This window comes from Prosopis cineraria, unplaced genomic scaffold (genome assembly GCF_029017545.1).
Source record: "Prosopis cineraria cultivar Desert tree isolate PC_DT_omini unplaced genomic scaffold, ASM2901754v1 PC4, whole genome shotgun sequence".
NCBI classification, from domain to species: Eukaryota; Viridiplantae; Streptophyta; class Magnoliopsida; order Fabales; family Fabaceae; genus Prosopis; species Prosopis cineraria.
The window spans coordinates 40,542,854-40,558,159 of NW_026555335.1; the positions used below are offsets into that span (position 1 = coordinate 40,542,854).

Genomic DNA, 15,306 nt, shown 5'->3' on the forward strand with positions numbered 1-15,306 from the left:
GAAGCATCAGTCAATGCCAGAGTACGATTATAACCTATCATTATACTAACTTATTAGAAATTAAATATTAATCTCCATTCCCAACTTCACAACTTTTAATTTCTATAATTGTTCAGTGTTGTTGTGTTGCATTTTAAAATTATCAGCTAAATTATAATTAACTTTAATTAAGAAAGTTGTAAATAATGTTTCAAATGAAGAAAGCAACTGTTTCCAACTCACCTAACCTTTATATGTGTATATATGTATGTACTTATATACATATAAAGCAACTGCATCTTCAACATCACAACAATGCCTTGTGTGGTATTTAGTGCAGCCAATAACTCCGTAACTCGGCTGAATCGATCATGATATAATTGAATATGACACAGAATAATGAATAATAATCGTTCTTTTGACAAGTTTCTTGACAAGCTGGAGAAGTTTTTCTAACTCGCATAGAGAGCAAAACTTCAAATTAATTTACAAGAATGAAGCCGGCGACAAAATATTTCCACTGCTAAGCTGGAGAACGACAGCTGCATTTTTAAAATTAGAATTTACCAGAACAGCCCATATATTGATCAATCCATCCAAAACAACCGGGGATGATCACATTCATATTATGCCTGTCCTTCAATAGGTCCAACCTTGGTGTAAGATACACCCTTGGTTTTCTTACGAGAACTCTGTTTCGATTTGTTTGACTTCCTTTTCTTGGAAGCAGCATTTTCTTGAGTGCGATCCTGCTCCAAAATGACATATTCGTCAGTATGATTGTTTTCGGTATGCGACAAAGAATGGACTTTCAGCTCTGTCGGTTGAATTTCTGGTTCAAGAACTGACATTCCTGTTAAAGTGTAGTCTAACAAAAATGTGCCTCTAATAAGTCGGTCTATCCTGCTATAGTGTCTCTGAGTATATGGAATGAGACCTTCAAGAAGTTCCCTAATGCCTTTCATCTGAAACATCCAATCAGCTAAGTCAGTCAAGCATGGATGTTAATTTATTTTGCATGGTATATATATGAGAGGTAGGAGGATAGGAAACAGTACAGAATCACAGCTCAAATCTACCCGCCTTGTAGAGGCCAGAAAATGAACAGAAATTTTATATTATTACGTCAGGGTCCTTCTAATGTCATTTTCCCAACTGTGTCTCGAATCTGCAACGTTCTCGTGTTGAAATAGCTTTCACACCAAAAAGCCGCAGAAGAGAGCAGTGAAATTTTATATTAAGTTCTTACATAATAGTAATGAAAATCTTGGAGGTACTGCTGATGTCAACTATATGCATCACAAGAATAACAAGACAAGAATAACAACAACAACAAGAATAACAAGCCTTATCCCGTTATGTGATGTCAACTATATGCATCACAAGACACCATTATACTCCATTGACAACAAACCCTTCTGATGTACCGTTCACCAATAAATCCCAGCTGATAACCTTAGGTATTCTTCTTGGTGTCCCCTACATTTCCTTATAAAGTTAAAGATTATATATCCTCAACCCTCGCCGTCAGCCTTCTTTACACATGACGGAACCCTCTTAAACAATTCTCTACCATTTTTTTTTCCTGAATAGATGCCACGACAAACTTTTCCTCCGATAGAATCACAACAGATCTTACCTTTTTTGCTAATCAAACAGCCATCTAAATATCCTCATCACCGCTACCTTATTTTCATGTTCTTTGTTACCTTTCCAATGCCTGAGCCTGACAACACTAATATATAACCAACTAAAATTTGTGTCTATCATCCAATACAGTTATGAGTAACAATATTAAATATAATATATACTCTCTTTGCCCCAATCTATAAGATGTTTTTTTAGTGATTTGATTTTCCGTAATATAAGATGTTTTGAGAAAAATAAAGATTAAGTAACAAAATTTATTCTAAAATTACCCCTCATTGTTTCACTCCTTAAATATCTTTCTCTCTTCCCCTTATTAGATGAATGATATTTTTGGCAATTTATATTTCTTTTGGAGAAAATAAGATTCCAAACTGTAATTAATTAACTTCATTGGCATTCACAATCTTACCAAAAAAACATCTTATAAAATGGGGAGGAGGGAGCATTAAAAAGTAGAGTTACACTATTCGCAAGGCATGAATATTGAATAGTATAACCCATCTTAGCCTCTTTGCAAATGCATGAAACACAATTTAGTTTTTTTTCAATTTGCTTTTGAAGTGAATACAGTCGGACAAGCAATCAACATAATTTCCAATGTTATTTAAACCCATCAAACATCCAACTGAATCACTATCAACCAAGGTAGTAAAACCAGCAAATGTTAGTTCTTCAAATCAATCCCCTATTCCACGCTTAGTAAAGCAATTTAGCCACTAAGTATTGCGACAAGTCACCAATGCATAGATAAATTAATAGCTGCAAGAAACCAGCAATAGAAAATGGAAAAGTGCAACCTGAACAATATCCGTTGGAGGAAAGATGTTGAAAACTCTGTAAAGCACAAACTGTGAAACATAACAGAGCTTTGGTTTTGTGTTCCATTCTCGAATATATTCAAACAGTATGCGCAACTCTTCCTTTTCCAGAGCCTTAAGGGCTCTGTCTATGTGATCTTCAGGTTCTTTCTTCCTGCATAAAACTTGTGTTACTTATACATCAATAACAGCATAGACAACAAAAAGAGAAACCAATGCAAACCTGCAAAGTTCTGCGAGTAACTCAAATAGTCTATGGGGCCTGTGCAATTCAAAAGCAATTTGGATTGCCTTAGCATAATCAGCATCCGAGACAGCATTCTCCAGTTCTTGTCCTTTCAAAACTCCCTCTTCCTGAATCAACATCAGAAATCATCTATGACGAAGCAGGGCACTTTGTTTTTTTGATTTTTGTTTTTTTGTTTTGGGGGGGCCGCCAAATATAAAAGGATTTAGCAACGCCTAAAAACAGGATCTGGACGATGAACCCCTACTTGGGGACAAACTGGAGTAGAACAAAACTCAAAGATATTGTACTTACTGTATATAGATTTTGCAGACAAAACGTTGCAATGACTTGGAGATCTATTCTAAAACCTTAAAGAGTAAGAGTGAACTAGATTCAAACCTTATAACATAAACTATGGAAACAAGGACAAGCATAAGGAAGGATAGATCACTTAATCTTCAACCTCCAGATGGCAGTGAGGTATGAAAACTAGTGAATTTTCTATAACATACTTCTTATGCAGTGTTAGTTATTCCACCTTTTACAAGAACATCAAGACTGGTGAAAGTATAAGCAAACTGCATGAAAAATAGAACCTCGTGATGCGCCCCCAATACATGCTAGAAAATATATGCACGGGGTAAGGGAGAAGGTTGTGTAACCAACAAGGACGAAGGTTGGCTGAAGAAGAATCTAGTGGGAGGCTCTCGTTAAGTGTTTCTAGAAGTTAGTCAGGAAACGCTCCATAAGAAGAGTGAAGGAAGTGAAAGTAAAAGGTTACGAAATAAATTATGCAGTGGATACGGGAGATAGCTAGCATCTCAAAGGCTTCCCATTGTTTTATCTCTGCAGCATATTTTCATGTTTTCTTTGTGAAGGCATTCTGCCATTATATGGTAGATTGCCAGTTATCCCTGTTTTTGCTCTCTGAATTCTATAAATTCTGGTACTTCTCTTGCATTTTCTTGATTGTTTGTTTGAGTTCCAACATTTTGATTGATTAATACTTCATTCAGTCAAATTTGTAGAATGCAACTGGTTTTGATTGTTAAAATTAAATTCATGACAACAGGAACAGAAGACTTTTTGTGGTGAGACATAACATATTAAGAATCACTGCAACGAAATTTCCCCACACTTTAACCTCTGCAGGCACCAAAATAGAGGATAAGTTTGACTCACCTCTTTACGGAAAGCTTCTTCTTTGTCAGCAGCAGTGGAGTCAAACCACAAATTGACAACAGCATCACTGCCACCAGTTGCAAGCATTTCAGTCTTCCTACCGACAGCCAAGGCCCAAACCTGCAGGTCACATTTATTCAGAAAAAATATAGGACAAACACATTTGGATTCTTCCATGTCTTTATGTAGATTTCTAGAGGGAAGATGGAAAAAAAACAGAAGCTGATATTAAACAGCTATGAATAAAGCTGCACGTGGGAGCAATCAAGCGTAATATTGAAAGCATCTTGGAATATAATGGTGTATTGCAAAGATTCAACCAGGTGAAATTTTTAATGAAATTGGCGGGTCAACAAAAAACGGATTATCAATTCCTTTGGAGAATAGTAAGCATAAAAACGAATAATGGAAACATTTCCCACTGTATAATGTATATGGAGGTAGAAACTAGGGCAAATATTATATTACATGACTAATAAATTCAACAAAACATATTGCAAAACATTGACCAGCACCTTGTCTTCGTGATGATCATAAGTGGCAATGCATTCATTACTCTTCACCGTCCACAGCTTTACCAAACCATCAGCACCTAAAACATTGATTAAACTAAATGACAAATGCTATCAAAATGATCGAAGAGAGCTAAATAGGTTCCAGAGGGCTTCATACCACAAGAAACAAATTGTGTCCCACGAGTAAGAAATGATGCTCTTAACACACTTGAAGTGTGCCCTTCAAATGTCTTCAAACATGAGCCATCAGATATAGCCCATATCCTTATTGTCTTATCACCAGATGCTGTTATGACACACTGATCCACTGGAGAAAACTCTACAGACCAAATTCCCCTTTTGTGCCCCTTGAGAACAACTACTGATACTAGATCTGGAAGTCTCCAAACGCAAGCTGTGCGATCCTGATGTGTGAACAAGAAAGGAAGTCGTGGCAAACTGAAGCAGTAACTTCATAATTTCTCTATTCAAAAACTGAAAACTAAGAAATTCAAGAACCTTGGTAGCTATTGCATTTTCTTTTTTGCATGAAGCATTAAAACTTAATAAAAAACACTATAAAGAACTCAAGAAGCAGTCCTATTTTTTTGATAAGAAATACTTAAGGCCAAAACAAAGCTTTCATAAGAATAATACCAACCTGAGAACCACTACATACAAAACTATCATTTGGAGCAACAGCTACAGAATTAATATCTTTGTCATGGGCTGCCACAACAGCTTTTGCTCTTAAACTGATAGGCAGTGCCGAATTGTCTGAGAGGCCAGCTATACTCCACACCTTTAGAGTATGATCACTAAGAAGCGAAACATGGTAAAATGGATTGGTAAGGGATAAATTTTTAGATAAAGATACAATGCATGAAAGCTTATTATATAAATATTAAAAAAAATTCTACCATAAACTCCAGCAACAAACCGCAAAATTCAGTTAACATGGCAGAAAGAAGCAGGTAATTAAGTTTCATGTTTTCATAGAATAATTAATTGGTAGAAGATTTTGGCATAAGATAAAAGAAGCCTTCTAACATGATTAGTCAAGGGCACAAAAAATGAGGGGCAAGAAGTGTAGATTTAACAAGAGGGGTTCTCCAGATATTGATTCCAAAATCAAAATAAGGAGAGCCAGAGGAGGATATAATCAAACCATTAATAAAATGTAATTTAATCTCTCTTTCTTTTCAAGTTTTAGGGAAGAGAACGCCACCAACTATGATCGACTCCACTTACTTCACATGATTGGCATTCAGCCTTTTTAAATGATGCTATCTAAACTACAACATAACATTTCCCAGGACCAAGTTCTAACATGTAAGCTCTGGTCATAATCCAGAGTCAAAGCATTTCCTCAATATTACAATATACTTTTCTCCATGTAAAGACACAATAAATTAGCTGCAGTACGGCAAATAGGATTATGACTTGAAATTTCCAGACATTAGACATCAATCGACCTTAAAAAGGATTCTTGAAGACAGTACCTCCTCGGCTAGAGCAAGGATTTCTTTTGTTTTGTTTAATGAAGCTAAATAAAATGTTATTGTGCGACGAAAAGCAATGCAGGACATGATATATACAGATAGCATAAATTACCAACTATCTTCCTCTGTTCTCAAGTTAAACCCATTGCAACTAGTGTAATTCAATTCCTTAGATATTTAAATGTTCATTTCTTATCACATTTATGACAAAAACGAAAAAGAAAAAGGGAATCTAGAATGTAGGAGCTATTGCGAACAAGTTTAGATGAAATATTTTTTTTTCATAGTGAATGCATGAACACTTACCTGCTACCACTAACAAAAAAGTCTCGCTTCTTCTTTGAAAAGGCAACTGCTCCAACAGCACCCATATGACCTATGCCTACTCCAAGGCAGCTTCTGCTTTCTGTTTCCCACAACCTAACCTACACGGGAAGTGAACATGCAAAAGTTCACTATGCATATTTTATTAAAAATCCTCCATGCATATGACTAATACAAAATACTTAAACACAAGTATACTGGAATCATATTATGAACTTAATGGAAGAAAGTGAAAACTCTTCACAATAATCTTGGAAGCAAAGAAGAAATTGAACTTACACTGTTGTCTTTACTTCCAGTAACAATCATTGTTCTTCCAGAACTTGATACACAGGTATCAACACATAGAACAATGTCTGTATGACCAGCTAAGACATAGGAACATGACATGGATGCCAGGTTATAAACCCGTACCTGCAATTCCAAGTTAGGTATACATTAGATATGACATGAAAACTTTAAACAGTTAAACATCAACTTTGATTTACCTAAGAACAAAGATACACATTTAAGGGTCAATCAAAACTCAAACACCTTACATTCATCAACCATTTTAATCCCATTAACATCAATGTGAATTTTATTCTATTCCTGTTATCCTTTATTTTGGAATTTTGGTTAATAGCTTGACACTACAGCATAGATGAAATATTTACATTATCATTAATTGTCACTTTAAAATTAGATTGGGGGCATTATGCAATTTGTTGCAAAATACTATTATGAGAAATTTTCAAATTTCTGGCCTTTTCTTTTCTCTTGCTCAACGGTACATCAAATCACATTTCTCTTAGAAGCCATAAACAGCTTAACATTTAATTTATATAAAGATAAAACATTGATGTAATTAAGGTTATGAGATAGTTGTAACAATTACTCCTCCAGTCCTATTTATAGGCAGAGAAAGAGAGTACTTGTTTTAGTTCTATTTATAAGGCATCCCAATGATTATTGCGTATATCTTTACCCTTTTGCTCCTATTAAATGTTAAGAAGATGGTTAAATGCTAGAATATTTTATTGTTAAAGTTATAAAGTATATATATTTAATAGGGATAAATTAGAAACTTACTGAATTTTTAAACAAAATTAATGAGGTTTAAGGCTTTCCTTAGTTCTGGTGAAAATATTGGAAGTGACTCATAAATAAGACTAAAGGAAGTACTACCTAATATAGGCAAGCATCGATACAAATTAACTCTTCATAACCATAGCATTCATCACATCATGAAAATTCAAAATCATCTCTGATGTGCATACATGAATGAACCCACCATTGTCATTTTGAGAAATTGAAGGTTTCAATACGATCATAACATGAAAATTGACAGAACCAATTACCAAGTAACTCCACAAAATAGAGTCTATTCTAAAATTTGGTTCTCCTTTAAATCCTTTTTAATATGGTAATACTTTTAGTCTTGACTGTACAGCATGTTTTATTTTCCCGAAAATCATATGTACATCATCAGAAGAGTCATTAACACAAATTTTATGCCGCACATCACTGGGTACATTCATTGATAGATACTCTGCATTGCAGACCTTGAGGTGGTGTCACAAATAATCACCTAAACACTATAAGTATAAACAACCAAACGCAGACACAATGTCCTTTAGTTCAGGAAAGTTTAGTCTTTTGCAGCACTGGTATGTTCTACTTGAAATGGATTGAAAATTCATGTAATTCTACAACTAGGTTGATGAAAAAAACGCAGTTGTAACTTTTTTAATACAAAATACAGTTCTACCTGAACGCAGCCAGTTTGCAAATTTTCTAGATAGCAAATGCAAAATTCAGTACCTGTTCAAGATTGGTAGCAAGAGCAAGGAATTTCTCATCATCCCCCAAAAACTTCATATCCACAATCTCCTCATTATACCCTATAAGTCTTTTGGTTAGGTTTAATTGCAAGTACCCATCGCTGTATTCTAGAGAGTAAACAAGAAACTGCTGATCCGCAGTCACACAAAGCAATCCTTGATCTAAGGCAAGCATAGTAGCAGCAGTGAAACCCCTCTGTGAGCCATCCTCATCAGTGCTGATTGAAACATCAGAAGTCTTTTGCTCAAACAAGCAAACTGCACTGTCAACAGAAAAAATATCATGAAACATTGCACCATTCCACCTATAACTGATGCCTTTTTTAGATATAATCACATGAAGGTCCTACATTAAACCCCATTATACTTAAAGCACTGACAAAGTTATATTACCCTTCAGAACTCCAAATCCGTATAATTCCACGGTCACCAACTGTAACAAATTGGATTGCATGTGAACCACTTCGTTTCTTTGCATTCTGTTGATGGTATAAATCTAAAGATGAAGCAAAGGAGCTCCCAGGACTAATTGCACATACAGCTTCAACTGCCTCGTTTGTGACAACAGTCTTCTTGCTACTATAATCATGAAGGTCCCACAATGTTACAACCTGAGAACATTCTGCTGATCAATTTGGCTGGCAGTATATCACAAGTTGATATTGCAAGAAAAGATTTTAGAATCATCCGAAATATATATGTACCCATAGCAAGTAGTAACAAAACAGAAACCAAAAAGAAATGAACTTGATTGAAAAGACCCATGTAAACCAGCACAAATCAGAAAGATTGACACGATTTAGAAATCATGAAGTTGATTCCAGTTAGCATTTACAGACTTCAAAACCATAATATATGCATGTGTACAACTCCAATAGTGCATGTGATTATTATGATCAGTATTATTATGCTTGAATAATTAATTTATATATCAACTGATGTCACAATAGTTCATATTTATTTGTTACATCACAAGACAAACAATAAGATTGAGCCGTGTGGCGCCTACCTTATCTCTTCCAGCACTAAGCAACGTCCATCCATCTTCAGATATTGCCAAAGAAGTCACAGCTGAGCTATGATTATCTAGTGTTGCAATGCATTTCTTCCTCTTGGCCGTGGAAATATCCCAAACCCGTACAGTTGCATGATCACCACCATCATCACTTCCAGAAAAAAGCTGTGGCGATCAAATTCATCATCAATAAGATCAATTTCAGGCGGGATGAAATGCAGACGTTATTTATAGACGAGTATGGGGGGAGAAGCCATATTGGCAGGGGGAAAAGGTTTAATTTAAACACTGGAAAGGAAATCGATCATATCAATTTGCATTACTCGATTGTTATTAGTGACCCAATTAGGATAACTACCATCTGTCACTGCAATGAGCTGTAATGGTGAAAGGCAAATGATACCCAACTAACAAAACTATGCATGCATAACCATTAGATAAACTAGAATAGAATTGGAATTTGGAAAAATGGGAGAGAAATGGCAGGTTTCCACCTCTTTCAATTAATGCCAGCTTTTCATAAGTACTTGAAATGGCCCATGATCAACTAGTTTCAATGTTAAATTCCGTGTATTTACATCTGTAAATACAGTATCCCCCCTCAAAACCCATAGTTACAGGTTACCGGTTTGATGGTAAATTCGTTCCAGACATGTCCCCAAGATATCGAAGCTTTGGACTCACTAGCTGTTTCTCTGGATCAGGATGAAACATAATACTAGAAACAACTCCTCTGTGACCCGTAAAGTAATGAGTGCAGTATCCACCATCGACATCCCAAACAAGGACCTTCTTGTCAGCTCCTCCTGTAGCAAGTAATCCCCCAGATGGGTGGGACGCCATTGACATAACAGGACCATCGTGACCCTGCCCAGATGTCAACCCCGTACATCAGATAAAATGAATAAATCAGAAACACCAGCTACCCAATTCAAAAGCACCTAAAATTACCTTCCAAGAACGCACGCATTTAAGCGTAGATAAATCCCAAACTCTGATTTGCCGGCTGTGACTCGAGGAAAAAAGTAATTGATCATTTGGGCTAAGCGACAAAGCCGTGACAACCTCGGAATCGCCCTCAATGGTTGACCTTATGGATGCATTAGCCGAATCGACGATCTTAATGGTTTCGCCACATGCACATGCGATGAAAGAGCCGTCAGAAGAGACAGCAAAAGGTCCACCAGTGTAGAACTGCTGCAGAGCAGGGACACGACGGTAGTTTCTTTTTAGTGAAAGAGATTCCATTGGCGCTGCCTCGTATCAGCCACTGCGGGAATCAGCTCGAGCGTTTTGTCACGGCATCTTCCGAAGGGAAACTAGGGCTTACGGAGGGTTTTTGGTTTTTGGTTTTTTTTTATTCGAAGGAGGGTTTTTGGGCTTGATGGCATGCAATGAAACTTTTTTTTTTTTTTTTTGAGAAAATCACTGCAGTATCTCTCACAAGGATTCTAACGTCCCCTAAAATGCATAAAATATCTCTAAATTCTAAATTTTTTATTTTAAATATATGTTATGTGTAATGACTAAAATATCTTTATTTTATTTTTATTTTTTAAAACAACACACTTACCACCCTCCTCAATTTGTAGTCATTTCTAAGACCACCATCCATTTTTGTACACTGGAAGATGATAGTTAGAAGAACTTCTTCTCCGATCGACAAACTTGCCCACCATGAAGCCACCATTGGGAAGCCTTTAAATGATTGACCCCAAATCCACCTCAACACCATCTCTCCTCCAAATGGAAATAAATTTGGTCTTTGGAAGGTTGATTTGTGAAGATAAGTGTAATGTCCGCTTTAATATTACTAACATTCATCACAACAAATAATGGTAATTAAGAGCTTTAAATTGTTCATAAGCTCACCACAAACGCATAAGGTTTAAAATAATTTAACATTTAAAACCAATTCAAAACTCATTTGGGATCTCATGAAAACCCTTTAAATAAATAATTTGAACTCAAACTTAATAACTTTTAAAGATATAAAAAGTATGAAAATGTTTAGGAAGCAATATACTTGAAAAGCAAGGCCAAAAATGCTATTTTTGTACATTCTGGCACATAAACAGTGATTCATGCAACGTGGCATGTGACACAGAAAGGCCAATTCAACCTTTACATCATGTGTTGTGACTTGTATGTAACATGTCGTGACACATATGTCCCTATCATAAGTCTCATGATAATAAAATACTGTCATGATAGCTTTTCAAAGCAAAGTTCAAACACATGTCATTATCACATCCGATGTTCAATTGAAGTGATTCAAGCGCCCAAGCAAAGCTTATTTAATAAACTAACTAATAGTATGAGTTTCATTTTAATTCGATACCGTATGAAAATTTTAAACACTTGAATGCATAAAGTTAGATTTTAAAATTATTTTCAAGCATTTAAATACCTAAAACTCAAAACTTATGCTATTAATCCATTTTGAGACTTAAACTAAGTCCAATGGATGAATAAACACATAATTGAGCATTTAAACACACAATAACATATAAACACAAAATTTGGCCACTAAAGGCTGGTTTCACCCAATGTGGTCGAAGTCACCAAAATCATAAATAAATATTACTTGGCCTCATCATTACCACATAATACCTCACATATACATTATCACCACTATAAATACTGTATTTTGTCCGGACTTTCAAGTGTAAATTAAAAATTAATAAAAACACAATAAATAAAATAAAGGAATAGAGGAATAAAAAAGAAGGGGCTTTTGTGATAATAATAAAAATAATATTTTTTACCCCAAATCCCCTTAGTTATGTTCCCATTAAAATTAACTTTTTTTAAAAGAAAATTTAGAATATTTGAAATCTGATTTGAGAAAATTATGCTTTGACTGGGATTTGCTTTTAATTAATTAAGAAAAAAATTTGAAATCTAAAATAATGAAAAAGATTCAAAATAAAAATTACCTTTTTTGTTTGATCTTATTATTAAATAAGAGAATCCTAGCTAGCACTTATAAAAGAGATAGCTGTGAAAAAGAAAAGAAGGGAATAGAGAAGAGATTTAAGGAGAGAAAAAAAGAAAGGAAGGCTGGGAGGAGACGGTAGAAAGCATTGGCAAAATGTTGAAGGTGAATGTTTCTTTTTCATTTGTCTAGCTTTGCGTGTTTAATGGGAAAAACTAAACCTTCTTGAGTCAATATCCAAACCCTATTGAAACTTTTCCCCTATGCACGTACAGCCATTGATCTTTGAGCTCCTTATTCCTGAACTTCACATATTTACTTTTTACCTAGTGTTAGCATCTAGTATTCTAAAGCCTAGGTTTCTTGTACATGTTCTTGGCTTTGCTTCAAATTGACTCTTCATTATTTATTGTTTTTCTTTTGTTTTATTTGTTTATTAATTCAAGTCACCGTAGATCTTTCGCTGTGAGCTTGTCCTAAAATGGTATGGTACTTAGACTCCTAGAATCATCAATTTGTATATAAGAAAGTGCTTTAAACTAACATGACATTGATTCTTCATTTATTATTATTATTTTTAGTATTATTATTATTATTTCACTTTTTTTCTTTATTTGATACAAGTTGTGAGAATAATGTTATTACAGTTTATTTACATAGTCTTCTTGATAAAATATTCTTGTAATCTTTTTTCCCTTAAAAAATGGGCTAACATGAGTGATACTAAATTATCATGGATATTTGATACATTAATAAAATGAGTGATACTAAATTAACATAAATATCAAGTGTCAAAAATTTTGAAAAATATTAAAATTTGTCAGCATTTTTTTAGGATCCACGAGTGATATTAAATCACGGTGGATCAAGAAAAAAAAAATCAAATAAGATAACGTGAGTAACATTAAGTCATCGTAGATATCAAACTTTGTATTTTTTAAAATTAAATTATTTTGTTCATTTTGAAAATTTTTTTAAGGTTTGCCATGAATGATATTAAATCACCGTGTGCACTTAGAGCGTCAATCGATGGACTGTAAGTGATATTAAATCACCACATGATTAATACTTGTTACTTTTCCCTTTCCTTGTTCATTGTTAAAAGTAATGAAAATAATAAAACTCTTAGTATATTTAAAGTCATGCTATGAGTGATACTAAATCACCTTGGATTCCTAAAATATTAAAAGAAGATAACGTGAATGATACTAAATCATCGCAGGTATCAAATTTCATTCCAAAATTTAATAATTAAACTATTTCATAGAAATTTTTTTTACTTAGAAATTTCCTGTAGGGTTTGTCATGAATGATACTAAATCATCATGTGCACTTAGAGTATCAACTAACGGACTGTGAGTGATACTAAATCATTACAAGTTTCAATACTGGTTATTTTTCTTTTATCTAAAGGTACTTCCTTAGGTCAATTTTTTATTTAAAAATAAATAGAATTATATAACACAAAATAATCTTCTCTTCACAAAATGAATTAATAAAAAAATTAAAAGAAAACCTAAATGATAATATTTCGAACTACATGGACTTTAATCCCTATCACAGGATACGTAGGCCCCAAGCTTTAATCTTAGGTCAAGTCCTTCCATGTAAATAAATAATTTATTTTTTTTTATTTTTATTTTTCATGTGCAATAAAAGATAACTAAGATATTATTAAAAAAGCCAATTAATTTTACACAATCAACTTAGGGTAACCATTTTTATGAATGAGTGTCATAGGATGCCTAATACCTTCCTTATACACAACTAACTCTTGAACTATATTCTAGTTATTATAGACCATTTTATTTTTTTAAAGGTTTTCAAAATTATCCTTTAAAATTTTGATGACAACTCCTACATTTATTGATTTTTTTAGGAGATCGTGATTTTAGCGCGACAACCACATATATACAATATTCCTTGCATTTATTTTAGTATTTTAGCCCTTTACCATAAAAGTCACCACATATATACATCATATACAACATTAGGCTGAAATACAAAATAATATAGTATAATACAAATGCAACCAATCAAAATAATATGCATCATCAGTTAGGAACATATAATATCATATCACTAAGTTTATGTACACCACTCAAATAAAATCAGGCATTACTATTTGTAGTGTAGCAAATTTGCTAATCCTTACTCAATTATTTCCCCTACTCAAACTCAGCAATAAAACCTGTAAAATAATAATCACAAGGTAAGAAAAAAATTTCAATAATTAAAATAATTTGCATTATTAATTAATATACTAAGTTATAAACAAGTTTTAAAATATGCAAAACAAACACACTATATATAAATCGCCACATTATGATGCATGATTGCCAATCATCTTATCCTTCAATACTCCCAACCAAACCAGTAAGCTATTTCAAAAAATCAAACCACTTATATAGTTCTCAAGCTCACTATCCATGGTAAGATTACCTTGACCAAGGCGTCTTAAACTACTTCTAGACTACAAGTTTCCCTTATTACGAGTAATTGAAGTGTCATTACTCAACATCACATCCTACGAATGCTAAAGAGTATAGTCCCCAACTCTACACCCTTTTGAATACTAAGAAGAGTAACTTTTCAATACTGCACTCTTTTCGAGCACTAAGGAGAAATATGAGCTATACTTGGCATCCCAAAGTGTTAGTAATGCTATATGGACTTAATCTCTACTAACTCTATTAGGATGACATCTCATCCTCTAACATGTCACATTTCTCTACATATCTCCACTTAACCATGCATAACCACTTTCTAAACAAATATATTAGATCTTATTACTTACTTTAAAAACATAACATTTCACAAATCAATACTCCACATATTATCTAAACTGCTTAACTTTTACAAATTTATATATGCATGTATAATCAATCATACAAAAACAACTTATGAATAATAAATAATGTAAATTATCTAGTTACCTTAATCCTTTTGTTACTAAAAGGGTTACTCGTGGTACTAGATTTCCTCTTTGGTCAAAGCAATTTTTCCCACACCTCAATCTACAATAATAAATACTATATGTTAATTTTCAATTAACACAAATATTATTAGCTATCAATATCACACTAATTCTCCCACTTTTCACTCCTATTCTCAACAAAGATGCTAGTCAAGGTTACAACTAATTCACACAAATCCCTTTAAGCTTTCCTCTAACTCTATCACAACATAACACTTGATATCTCAGCTTGTCACACTTTAAAATTTCATAATTAAGCTAGAGCTTGATCCAACTTATTCCAAACAACATCTAAGCTTCATATTACCACTCATCAAAGGTTAAGAAACTTAAATCAAACTTTTAGAGTCACTTGAAGCCTTTAAAACATAGCCT

General features: G+C 33.7%; 1 protein-coding gene across 1 annotated transcript; it reads right to left on the minus strand.

Annotated features, from left to right (window-relative positions):
* Nucleotides 1-379: 379 nt before the first annotated feature.
* On the minus strand, nt 380-10,344 carry LOC129309703 (protein TORMOZ EMBRYO DEFECTIVE). The gene is made up of 14 exons (XM_054951384.1): nt 9,968-10,344; nt 9,701-9,883; nt 9,011-9,181; nt 8,395-8,612; nt 7,982-8,264; nt 6,458-6,592; nt 6,161-6,279; nt 5,014-5,170; nt 4,531-4,777; nt 4,374-4,450; nt 3,859-3,978; nt 2,671-2,801; nt 2,427-2,601; nt 380-944 (listed from the first exon to the last, which is right to left on the minus strand). Exons 1-14 carry the CDS (start codon nt 10,262-10,264, stop codon nt 606-608), a joined length of 2,652 nt encoding a protein of 883 aa, XP_054807359.1. The 5' UTR covers nt 10,265-10,344; the 3' UTR covers nt 380-605.
* Nucleotides 10,345-15,306: the final 4,962 nt, after the last annotated feature.